Raw genomic sequence first — 12,136 nt, 5'->3', positions numbered from 1 at the left:
TATGCAAAAGCAAATGATGCAAGACTTCTGGATATGCTTGTTAATCATTTAACAGATAAACAGATAAAGATTGTGAAGGGTAAATCTTTGTAACAACTCTTACTAATTCCCAAATTTTACTGAAAAGGCTTTGGTGTTTTGTCAGCATTGAATTTGCAGCTCTCAGGGTCTCAGATACTCAAATGTGTTTAGTATATTAAAATGTATGTTTCAGTTCCATAGTGTGAATGAGGAGAATGAAACTGTTGCTAGATTATATGAACTTTGTTTACTTTATCATCAGAATTTCAGGAGGTTGTTTCTTAAGCAAAGACACTTTGCTGTGTTTCCCTACTTAAGTTTTGCCCTACAAATTGCCACAGTCCTTCTAGTCCTTTTCCCTGCTGCTGATAAGAAAGTCCTCTGAAGAATTTTTTTGGAGAATTTCTTGTCACTCTTTCTCTTCCTCTCTTGTCTGTCCCTATCCATTCCATTACGTACCTAACAGTAGTATTTGAGTCAAGAGGGACTTGAAGAATGGAACACTTGGAAATCAGCAAGGATCTTGGAGACCTGCAGAGTTCTCCATGGGCAGGCAGAGCCTCCTGGATTTGTTGGATGTGCAGAATGACTGGCTGCTCAGCAGGCTCACAGAAGAGACCCAGAGAGCTTCAGTCAGTGCCAAATGAATAGGAAACAGCCATGCTCTCCTCACAAGGAAGGCCAACTTCATATTGAATGGAACTGGGAGGAACATCTTGCACAGATTCAGCTGTCTTTTTTGTTCACTAAGTTTTGGTATTATAACCAGCTGAAGAGTGTCTTTATATTTAGGATTAGCAAAGATGACAGGCTTTTTTTTTTTTTCTTTTAAACTACTTTTCATACGTCATTTTTTTAGTATTTATCATGGCATGTTTATGTGCTTTAAACATCAGTCCTAAAGTTTTGTTTCCTGACAAAGTAGCGACTTCAAGGTAAGGCAGCATCAGTGATCACTTCAGCATGAAAACCAAGCTGTGAGTCTTCAGCTAGTTAAGCTGAACTGCTGTTATCGTAGGGACTCATGATAAATAAGACAGTTTATGTTATAATGCAGGTCTTGATAAGTAGTAAGCAGCAGGTGAAATAAAGGGATATTTGGGAAGTGTAGAGGGAGGAAGAATGTTTTATTAAAATAAAATATTGTGAGTAAACTTTAAGGTAAAACTAAGGTCTCCAACTGATAATAGTAAAATCATGGCAGGACACCAAATACTGTCTGTCTTCTAGCTGAGGTGCCATCTGTCTCAGGTCCTCGTGCTGCATGTGCTTGCTTCCATGTTGGTTTTGAAGTACAGCTCAAGAAACTAGCTTACAGAAGTTCTTCTGTGAGGTGCAGAAAGGCAATGATTCTAGGCTGTTCCACTCAGAAACCAGTTTACTGTAGCCAGAGAGATAAAGCGGGAGCTGTCTGAGTCCTAGGAACTGAAGTATTTTGAGGATTTTTTTATGTGTTAGCACATGATCTCCTGTAAATATGTCTGCTTTGTAATCAGTCAGGGGTTCAGCTTGAGCATAAAATAAGGAACATTTGTGATTTGATTATGAGGTATTTGTTGAGTACTAGGAATGCAAAATTTGAAGGAAGTTTTTAAAGAAGGTGTTAAAGGGTGTGTAACTTACATGGAGCTAAGCAGGCTCAACTGTTGAAGCTTGTCCCCAGGCTGTAACCGAGACTTCCAGACTGGCTGTTTGTAGGTGTTCTCCTTTGGGGATTTAGGTAGCTCCATTTGTCTGTAAGTTTGCTCTCCTGTTTCAGAACTTCTTGAGCACTGTGTGTTTTTGTATGGAACTTAAAGGTGTATGACTTTCTTGTCAATCAAATATCAGCGCTCCTTTTCCTGCAGGGAATAAATCTGTTAAATCCAAAACTGCATCAACATAATCCCATTTTGCCATGCTGTGTGTTCTCTCCTTTTAGACACCATACAGTGTGTGCATATGATCAGGTTCTGTTGAAAAGCCAAAGGTTTGAACTTCGTGGTGAAACTGGGCATTGTGAAAGTACAGAACTGAAGTTAAAGGGGGAAAAAAAAGTGCTTCTGCATTTTAGGTTTTTGATCATGCCAGTGTAGTAGATTTTGGACTGTGCATAAAACAAAAAGCTGTGGAGTATTTCCAAAAAAGAACAGATCTGTGAGCCTTTTGGGCACAGTACTTTATTGCGACTTAGACAATTATTAGTCAAAATATGTTTCTGCAATTTTAATGAAAAATGAGGTTTTTATTTTATTTTTACATTTTCTGTTGGAACACAATGACTGGAAAGGGGAAGGCTGCTAAATTCTTTCCCTCGATTTGCATGGTCAGAATTTAAACCCCATTTCTAGGAAAGCTTGGTTGACAAACAGAATACAATAGAGAGTGGTTGCAGATGTGTGTTGGGAGCAGAGCAGTAGAGCCCAAATGTGCTTGCTGCAGAGAATAGAGATGTTGCATAATAGCAGTGTTGTATAACACAGGACTGTGTTTGAGCCTTGAGTTTGTTTATTTGCAGCATTATGGACCTCCAGCACCTGTAGATAATCAAGGACTCTCAAATTGCAAGAATGATTTTGGTTTTAAGTTTAAACTTCTGTGCTCACCTTATAGAAAATCTTTTGAGATATGCATATAAAAACGCACAAAATTGCATGCTGCAGTGCCTTTACATAATTTAGAAGTGGCAATAATATTTTTAAATATTCAGAGTCAAGAACCTTACACAGTTTTTTTACTGTTGCAGGTCTGCTTTTGACTAAAAAGTTGGGCAACTTTGTACTTCCTTATTGATTCTGGTTCTTTAATTTTATAATCCTGCTTAATACACCAATTCACTTTCATAATCAGTGGAAAAGATACCATTATATTCTAATGAAACAGCTTAATCTGTCTCAAATCTGTTCTGAAATAAAAATAATACAACTACATTAAATAAGAAAAGTACTCAAAATTACTTGAGATTTTTGATTTTTTTTGTCACACAAAGATGTAGAATTTTCAGACATTGGGTAATCTTGCTTTGTGATTCCGATTAAATGTTTTTCCAATGCAGTAGGAAATTGAAACACAAAGCAATTTGGGGAATGGGTAGATTAATCTGTTTTCACTACATCTGCAACGTGGCATAGTAGGGGGTATTTTCATATTTTTGACAGTGTTCTTTGAGTGGATTTACCTTATGTGCAGTGAAGGAAATGTAAGATTAATCTTTTCTTTATAAAAGTGATGGCATCTGAATGGAGCAGAAACCAAATATCATCTGCTGTGAGAGATTAATTCATTGACAGACATGCAAATTAGTTTTGGCAGATTTCAAGTGTATTTTCAGGAAAATGTGATAGAAGCCTGGTGCTGCTGCTAGTGCTGGTTTTACAGTGGCTTTGGTAATGTGCTTTCCTGATGCTTTTGCAGGTTTTAAGCATATCTCCAGCTCTCGTCCTCCATTCCCATCAGTGAGTGAAGCAAGGGTGATGTAGAAACCCTGACTGAAAAACTGAAAACAAATCTTTTGCTCATGTTCATTTTCTGTTTAAAAGAGAAATTATTTTGGGTCTATCTCAGTTTAAAATATTTGGAAGACAGTTTACTTAAATGGTTTGCAGAAATGAAGAATCTTTTTTTTTTTTTTTTTTTTTTTCAAATGTGTAACCCCCAGCCTGGAAATTTAATGAATTTGAGAACTTGTCTGTTACTCTTCCCAGTCTTTAATCAGTAGGGCTGACTCTGTTTCTGTGAAATAGCAAAATGGTGCATACGTGCATGTTTATTTCCCTTTTTTTTTCTTTTATTTTCTAAAACATGGTTGCTGAAGATGGCAAAAATTTTAACATTTATGTCAGGAATATATCTTTTCACATAATTCTTTTGCACTGGGAAGAGGTGGGATTCCCAGGAAAGGAAAGAGGCTGGATGAAGAGACCAAGAAAGAGCTTTCCTCAGGAAGGGAAAGCAATGGAAGGATCCACTCCAGAGTAGAGATGCACATTCTCCCAAAAGACAAAAGAAAGGCAGATCTCTGGGAATGCAGATATTAAGTGTTGATACTCTGTCAAAGAGGGAAAAAAATAACATTAAATTGTATTTGATATAATTGTTTTTCACAACAAATATGTTTATTCAGGTGCACTTACTGATTCTTAATACACAAATTAAAAAATGCAGAGATGTTTTCTCAGAGGTGAATATTGTCAGTAAGAGTTTTTAATTTTTAAAAGGAATTTAATTATCTATATATTGTAGATGTAAAAGTGCTTTGCTAATCAAAGAAAGATGTATTGAATAATAATCTTGGTGAGGTGCCTTTGTATTGTGGCATTCTTATCTTCTTAGGCCTCAGGATGCTGAGATGATTCTTCTCCAACCCTGTGTCTTTCACTGAGTTTCCTAAACCATGTTCTCAACTCCCATGAGCTGTTGCAGTGCAAATAACTACTATCAATTCTCACTGTTTCTGTCACTATGTAAAAGTGTTGTTTTAGAGTCTGTGTGTACTTTACAGTAGAACTAATAATACATTAAGTAAGTATTAATAATACATTTAAAGAAGTATTATATAGATACTGTCAGGAAATTTTTAGCACTCATTTTCCTTTGCTTTAGCTTTTTTTTAGCTTCCATTTTCCTTTAGCCATTGCAGGCAATGTTTTTTAAGCTTCGACATGTTGTGTTTAGTGAGCAGTGTAGGGTTTGCAAAGAAGCTCCTGCTTGTGCTCTGCAGCATAACCTTTGCTGCCATTTGAAGCCATACTTCCCTTTTGACATACTCAAGTTTATAAGTTACTGTATTCCGCCCAAGTTTCTTTACCTTCAATTAAAAATACCTACTAAATAGGCAAGGATGTTTTAGTAACCAGTTACTGCATTTCATTGATGATGAGCTTTATTTTTTGCATAAACTATATGAAATATGTCAAGATAATACATAATTAATTTTTTTTCTTATACTATTGAGGTACCTATAAGTAGTGATATATATAATATAAACGGACTATTTTTCTCCAAGCTTTACCAGTTTGGTGGTTTTAGTTTGGTTTGAATAGCCTAATTTGTTTTGTTTTGATTTAGTGAAGTTATGTGTGAAATGCTTTGGTTGCATGATTGAAGTCACAGTCTGTCAGTTTTCAAAACTTAATGCAAGGTTCATTTTTACATAAAAAGAACAACCATATACAAATAAGATGATAAAGTAATAACACTACTACATTAAATGCCAGTATTACCTTTGTAGCCTTATATGGGTACATTAATTCAGTGGTAACCATTTTCTGTAAATGACTAATACTAGATGTGACTTTTTTCTCATTTTTAAAAGAAAAGAAACTGCCCAAATCCATCTGCCTTTACTCCATGTTGTTCTGGATATGAGATTTTTGAGAGTTTTTTAAATTTTTAGTTCTATTCTCCAGTAACATCCCTCTGATCGCCTGCTTACATTAATAGACCTGTCATCCTTATGGCACTTCTCCTGAGGGATGGAAGGCTTGCTCTATAGGTTCTGTATCCCCAAGTAGATTTATGTCTCAAAATGTGTGAAGCTTTGAAAGGGGTATTCATGGGGACAGGAAGTGGAAAACTGATGAAGATGCATGGAAAAATGGAATACAAAAATAGAGTTAGTTCATTACTCTAAGGGTATCATGAACTAGAAGAAAAAGCAATTGGTTGGTAACTTTACTGTGCAGAAGCAATAAAATAAGAGGTGACTTATTCTGGATATTGGAAACAAATCTTGCTCTTGCTTCTAATTGTGTGAATAAAGGAAAATACAGTTTCTTCCATTTAAACTCCTGTTGATGGACTCTAAAATAAAGAAAAAGTTTGGTGCTTAGCTTGAAATAGGAAATTGGATGTTACTACACTGGATTGCGCAGTGTCTTCTAATATTTGTTTGCATGTTTCTGCTCACACTGCCGATACAAAAGGAGCTTTACCTAATAGACATGCTGAATTCTGACTTTGTGGTGGATAAAAAAGATGTTAAGGAGAGCCTGCTGAGGCTTTGGTTTGTCCCAACAAAAGACCAAGTAGGATACTGATAAATATTAAATGGATATATTTTTCTGACTTGAATGGAGGTCTTTGGAAAAAAATACTCTGGTTTCATGTGATAATTATGTGCCAAAACCATTTATTTCTAAAGCTGCTTTGTTTGGAAGCTTCACTTGGTGTGTATATGCACTAATGTGTGTGTGTGTGTGTGTACACATTTTTTTATGTATTTCGTCATAGGTTATGGACTGGTCACATGCACAAATGATGGTGCTGAGGATATTATGTAGATAAAACACAATATTTGAAGCAATTTTTAGAAGAAAATAGTTCTAAGCAGCTGGATAAACAATACTTTTCTCAGAGTAAATGCAGGCAGAAGGCTTTTCATGGTAAGAGGCAGTGATCTCAGAAGTTGAAGAAACAGAATATAAATGCTTCATTTTTCTGGTCCTGTGTCATCTCCCTGGTTGTGTTGTTTTAGTCATGGTGTCGCTTATTGCCTTGTCAGGATCATGACTGTGGAAGGATCTGTAGGCATGAAGAGGTATAATTAACATGTTTATGCCTTTGGTCCTACCTTTTGCTGATCTGGATTGCACTTTAAGTGAAGGTTGTTTATGCTAATTTAAGCTAGACACTGGTTGGACTCACCTACAACTATTGCAATCTAAATTGACCCATATCACACTTAATGCTATATTTACCAATGAGAGTAATGCAGAAAATTTATTTGGCAGATTTTTTTTTTTCTTGAAACATGAAAATAAAGTATTAACTTGCTGCTTTGCAGTGTTTCCCTAAAAAGGGATTTTGGGGATGTAATGTTTTCTTGCAAATGTAGCTGATCAAATTTTATTTTGAAGCCCCAGCTTAGATCTTTGTCCACATTCTTGGTCTCAGTTCTTGACATTTATTTTTTCATTGTCTGTTAGAGAGTATAGGTTTTGAAAAAATATCTTCTTCCCTCTGGTACAAAGCACTGATTGATATAAGGGAGGGTCAAACTTCAGATCTGAGAAAGAGTAGGACTGGAAATTTCATCTGGGTTTCTGGAGCTTCTTGTGGTGTGTTGTTCGTCTTTGTGGGGTTTTTTTGATGGTTTTTATTGGGTTTTTTCCTCTGACTTTTGAATAACTACATTTAGGAGACTTAATGGACTTGTATGTTTAATACCAGCTTGTTCTGCTACTTTCTCTTAAACACCTAACAATAAAATTTTACCTTTGATATTTAACACTTGACACCTTCTTTAGAAGTTTGATATGTCCTGCCAAGTTTTAAGAGAATTTGAGACAGCGTTAGGGGAACTTTGAAGTCATTCCTGTGTGAGAAAGTTTGGCTACCTTGTTTCAGACAACTCCAATGTTGGAGTAGCTGTGTATTCCGAGGTGGTCTGGAGTGGGAGTGTTTGGAGACAATCAGTGGGGTCTGATTAGACCACCTGGATGCCTGGAATGGGACAGCTTTCAGGCAAATGAGCCTTCCAGCCACCAGGTGAAGGCTTGGTTTGTGGAAAATGTTCTGTCTTTCCCCACCTCATTCCAGTTACCAAGTTTGTTTAGTAAGACGCTACACCTGCCAAAGGTGTTAAATTTCCTTACCCCATTAAAGGAAAAGTGCTGATTCAGTTTGAATCCTGAATGCAGAATAGTTTGGTGGCTTTAGGGTGAGAGTTGTTTGTGTATGGAGGAGCTGGGTGCTGTAGGTAGCTTCTTTTATAGCTGGCTGTCACACTTTGTTAACATGAAAGGGAGAGTGTAAGTCCTGAGTTTGCAGAGCTGTTCATTGCTCTGTGCCAGCAAACTGCCTGATACTTAAAGGGCAACCTGCTCCTAGTGATTAGAAAGGACCTCTTAAAAAGAATCAAACTCTGCACTGCTTTTAAACAGTCTCTTATATCTGACATTTCTATCTCAGCTTTATTTTGCTCCTTAAACAGGGAAATGTTTTTGAACTATTTGGATCAAAAAAGGCGAGAACATTTTAAAATTGGCAGTGAAATGACTTTTCAGCTCTTTCAGATTGAGGATGAAAGTATTTTTGACTACTTAGGAAAGTGCATTCATGAATTTGCAAGCAGATTATGTAGTTTTGTTTTTTTTTAAGAAATCTGCTATTTCTTTTTTTATTATTATTACACACACTTTGTTTCTGTGTAAACACTTAACCCTTTGTGCAAAGGAGAGTTTCTAGGTGTTTCTGAATTCCCTTGATGACAGTGCTAGTTTCTTTTGGTTAAAATGTTTTCCAAAGTGAGTTTAGGATGTGGAGGAGAGCATGGTTCAAAATGAAGTTTGAGCTTTCATCAGTTCAGTATGTGTCAGTGCTTAGTCCAGAGTTAGTATATACTTTAAAGATTGTATATATTGTAGGTTTCATCTCTGAAGAAGTTGCTATGATCTCACCATTTAAGGATTTCTTAGACTGAAGAATGAAGTTTTACACTCATTTCCCTCTATATCTGATACTGATTTTTTAAAAATAATATTGAAATAATATTGAAATTTTCTTCTTCCCCTCCCATTTTCTTAATATTCTCAATGAGTCCTAGTTATATTTACCATGGTAAATGTGTAATTCATTTATTTTGCAGTCACAGAATTCAAAATATACCTACAGGTAGAATGTGATCTGTGGACCATTTACAAGAAGTTGTATGAAAGACACAAAGTGTAATTTTATTTTTAGGGCATAGAATAAGGTGTTGAGTCAACATTTGAAAACTTTTCTAATAGCTAAATTAATTTTGATTCATGTGGTGTTTACTGGTTTTTATACTGAATCTGAAATATCCTCTGTTGAAGGTTCTTGCCATTTCTTACACTGAGGACATTCTTTTCTTGCACTGTTTTAGTTTAGGGATTGTAATGCTAACTTATTAGTGATGTATTTCAATACAGAATTCCTCCTGATAGAGAACAAAAGTATTTACCTGCTTTGATGTTGGTGCTGTGTGGTATGGGGGGAAAAATAATAATTATTCAGAGGAATCTGCAATTTTTTTTTTTTGCCTAGAAGCAGTAACTTCTGAAGCTGTTACTCATCCTTGTACACTTAAATTTAGGGGGGAAATGCTGACATGGGATTTTAGTCATTACTGTGTGATAAGGCAGTGTTTCACTCTCTGCAGCCTTTCAGCAGGACGCAGCCATGGCCACAGAAATCGGCTCCCCGCCCCGGTTCTTCCACATGCCGCGGTTCCAGCACCAGGCGCCGCGGCAGCTCTTCTACAAAAGGCCTGACTTCGCCCAGCAGCAGGCCATGCAGCAGCTCACCTTCGATGGGAAGCGCATGAGAAAAGCTGTCAACAGAAAGACCATAGACTACAATCCTTCTGTAATCAAATATTTGGAGGTCAGTAAATGAATTTTATGGTTTTGTTTAGAATCCTTTTATTTTTATTTTTTTTTTTCTTCCTGATATTTGGAATTGTGCTTTTCAGTTTCTGGAATACTGAAGGTCTACTGCTGCGTTTTCAACCAAAATTACAAATGTTTGTGAATTCGGTGTATTGTGAATAAAAAGGGGAGGTTGAGCATTGGCAATAAAACTGCTTGTGTTGTGTATTTTATGTAAATACCAACTTTTATGTTTTGTCTTGTAATTCCAAGTTGACGTGCAGTTCAATATCTTGTGTAATGTTCTGACTTTTGATTAAAAAAGTGATTATAAATAATGCAGTCATTTTTGTTTTGAAATATAAATTTCCCAAAATGAAAGATGAACCATTACCCCTTCCCCTCCAAAATCAGGGCACTAAAAATGTTTTCTCATCATTTTACTAAAGAGCTCTTCAACTTGCAGAGTGGCCTCTGAAAGTAATTTCCATACAGTTAAGAAATAGAGAAAAACTTAACATTGAAGTTGTATTGAAGAAATGTTTCTATAAAAATGCTTATTTAGTTTCCCTGATAGGATGGCATTACTTAAGAAATACTATTTTCTCATCCAAGATTTTCTCTACTAGTACTGGATGTTCCCCTGGACGAAATAGAATGAAATCTAAATAGTGACATTGTTGCAGCTGCAGGAGCAAGATTGCAAAATGTGATGAAATTGTTTCCATCTGCTATGACCAGTGCATGGGTATGGCTTGTAGGTGTTAACAGTTAGAAGGTTTACTTAAAAACTAATCCATTATCTTCTAAGATCTTTTCAAACATCAAAAATTTTAGACACATTCTTATGTTTTAGGAATGCCCCAGAAGAAATTCTGTTAGTAGTGGACTATTCTAAAAAATAATTTTCGAAGTCCAGGACCTTTTTACTATGACAGGAACAAGCACCCTCAAAATTCTGTTTATTAAAACAGTAACAACATGCAAAAAAAAAAAATCAGATCTACATCTGCTGGCTTCAGTACTACTGATTTAATTTAATGTGGTTCTAGAAAAAAAAAACTAACCAAGAAAAGATGTAATTTTCTCTTAGCTTAAGAAGTTGTAGCAAACTGCAGTGATGCATGCTGGGAATGTTTTACCTAGAATTGTAGCTTGTTTCCCATATGTGCACAGATCCAGTTTCTTAGGGTCTATGGCACAGAGCCAAAAGAAGTAATTTAATTCCAAATGCATGAAAAATGTTTTTGAAAAGGTTTTGTTTGACAACTCACAAAATTTAACTAATTGGAGGCATTGTTATCCCTTGGTCCTGTAAGCTTCAGCCATTTGAAAGCGTTGTCTTTATGTTGTCACTGCTGAAGGTCCTTTTGTAGCTCGTGCTGCTGTGTGGATTTCAAGGGGAGTTCATCAGCACAGGTGCTAATGGTATAAATTCTTGTCCTGAGTATAAAGCTGTGACACTGGGCAGCAGAGTACCACCATAATGCTCCTTGTTGCACAGGACTGCTGCTTTCCTGGAGTTGCTTCAATCTGATGAAATTAACACTTTAAACATTCCTGACTCTTTTTCTTACATAGTCTAAATTCCACATGTTCCTTTTCCTGAGTCCAGAGCCTTAATACAATTCATTCTAAAATCCTTGGAGCACTTTAGAATTTCCCAAACAGGATCTCCATGTGTTTCTTATTTTCTGTTATTTAACAGTGAAGTACACTATTGGAAACTAGGAGTTGTTTTCTTCTTTCCAGAATAGAGTATGGCAGAGAGACCAACGAGATATGCGAGCGATCCAGCCCGATGCAGGATATTATAATGATGTAAGTAAAATTTTTCTATTCATTGATTAAGCTGTGCAAACAAAATTTGTCCAGAAAATAGGAAGGATTCTGCATGTCAGCTGAGGTTATTTTTTTATCTGCAAAAAGGCTTAAAGCTTTTAAGGGTATCTTTATGTTACTTTTGTTTTGTTGGAATCCATGGCCATGAAGGGATCTTAAGGTTGGACAAGCTTTTAAATTATGTGCTTAAGAGCTTTCATAATGTGTTGAGGTTGCAAAGCTGCTGTTGAAGATGCTGTTCCTGAATGTTTGAGTTGTTAAGTCATGCAGGCTTTGAAACACTTCTACCAGCTTCTTCTGGTAATATCCCTGCAAATTACAACCTTGCTTTTCCAAAAATGGATTTTTAGAATGTGTTCTTTTCTTGAGGTTTTTGAATTAGATGTCATTAGTAAATTATTTTTTTTTCTTCTTTTACAGTTGGTCCCTCCTATAGGAATGCTGAACAACCCTATGAATGCTGTGACAACAAAATTTGTTCGGACATCTACTAATAAAGTAAAATGCCCAGTGTTTGTTGTCAGGGTGAGTAGAGTGTTGGAATTGCTTTGTTGTGTTGTCTTAATTTAAGTTAGGCTGGTTCTTAGCTGAATGAGATGGCAATTAAAGCATCTTTAAATAAAAAGAGCATGTGCAGTGTATGGACTACTTCTGTGTCCAGTCTTTCTATGGTGAGCTTGAGGAAAATAAATGGTACGGTCTGAGTACACAAGAATTCTTCCTCTCAGAGTTTGGGGTGCAATTCGACCAAAGAAAGGAAATCTGGTCTCTGTGCTGTTTGAGTCTCATAGCAGCTTTTAACAACTTTTCCATGATGCCACAAGTATTGTTTAGTACGGATATTGTGTGCTAGAAATGCACTGCCAATAAGCTGCTTCTTCTTTACAACTGGAATTTTCAATTGTTTTTACAGTGGGCTTTGTCCTGTTGTTACAAAAGTCCCCTGGCACAGTTAGGCATTT

General features: G+C 36.1%; 1 protein-coding gene across 1 annotated transcript in view; it reads left to right on the top strand.

Annotated features, from left to right (window-relative positions):
* WDR33 (WD repeat domain 33) overlaps nucleotides 1-12,136 on the top strand; it is a 68,994-nt gene that overhangs the window by 7,424 nt on the left and 49,434 nt on the right. Inside the window, exons 2-4 of the mRNA XM_086843325.1 lie at nucleotides 9,125-9,348; nucleotides 11,085-11,153; nucleotides 11,595-11,699. Coding sequence (XP_086699451.1) covers nucleotides 9,145-9,348; nucleotides 11,085-11,153; nucleotides 11,595-11,699 — 378 coding nt within the window. The 5' untranslated portion in view covers nucleotides 9,125-9,144. The remainder of the gene's footprint in view (nucleotides 1-9,124; nucleotides 9,349-11,084; nucleotides 11,154-11,594; nucleotides 11,700-12,136) is intronic.

The sequence above is a fragment of the Cyanistes caeruleus genome, chromosome 10 (genome assembly GCF_971803275.1).
Source record: "Cyanistes caeruleus chromosome 10, bCyaCae1.hap1.1, whole genome shotgun sequence".
Taxonomy (NCBI): Eukaryota; Metazoa; Chordata; class Aves; order Passeriformes; family Paridae; genus Cyanistes; species Cyanistes caeruleus.
Note: the sequence above shows the minus strand (reverse complement) of the source record. Positions and strands in the feature narration are given on the sequence as shown.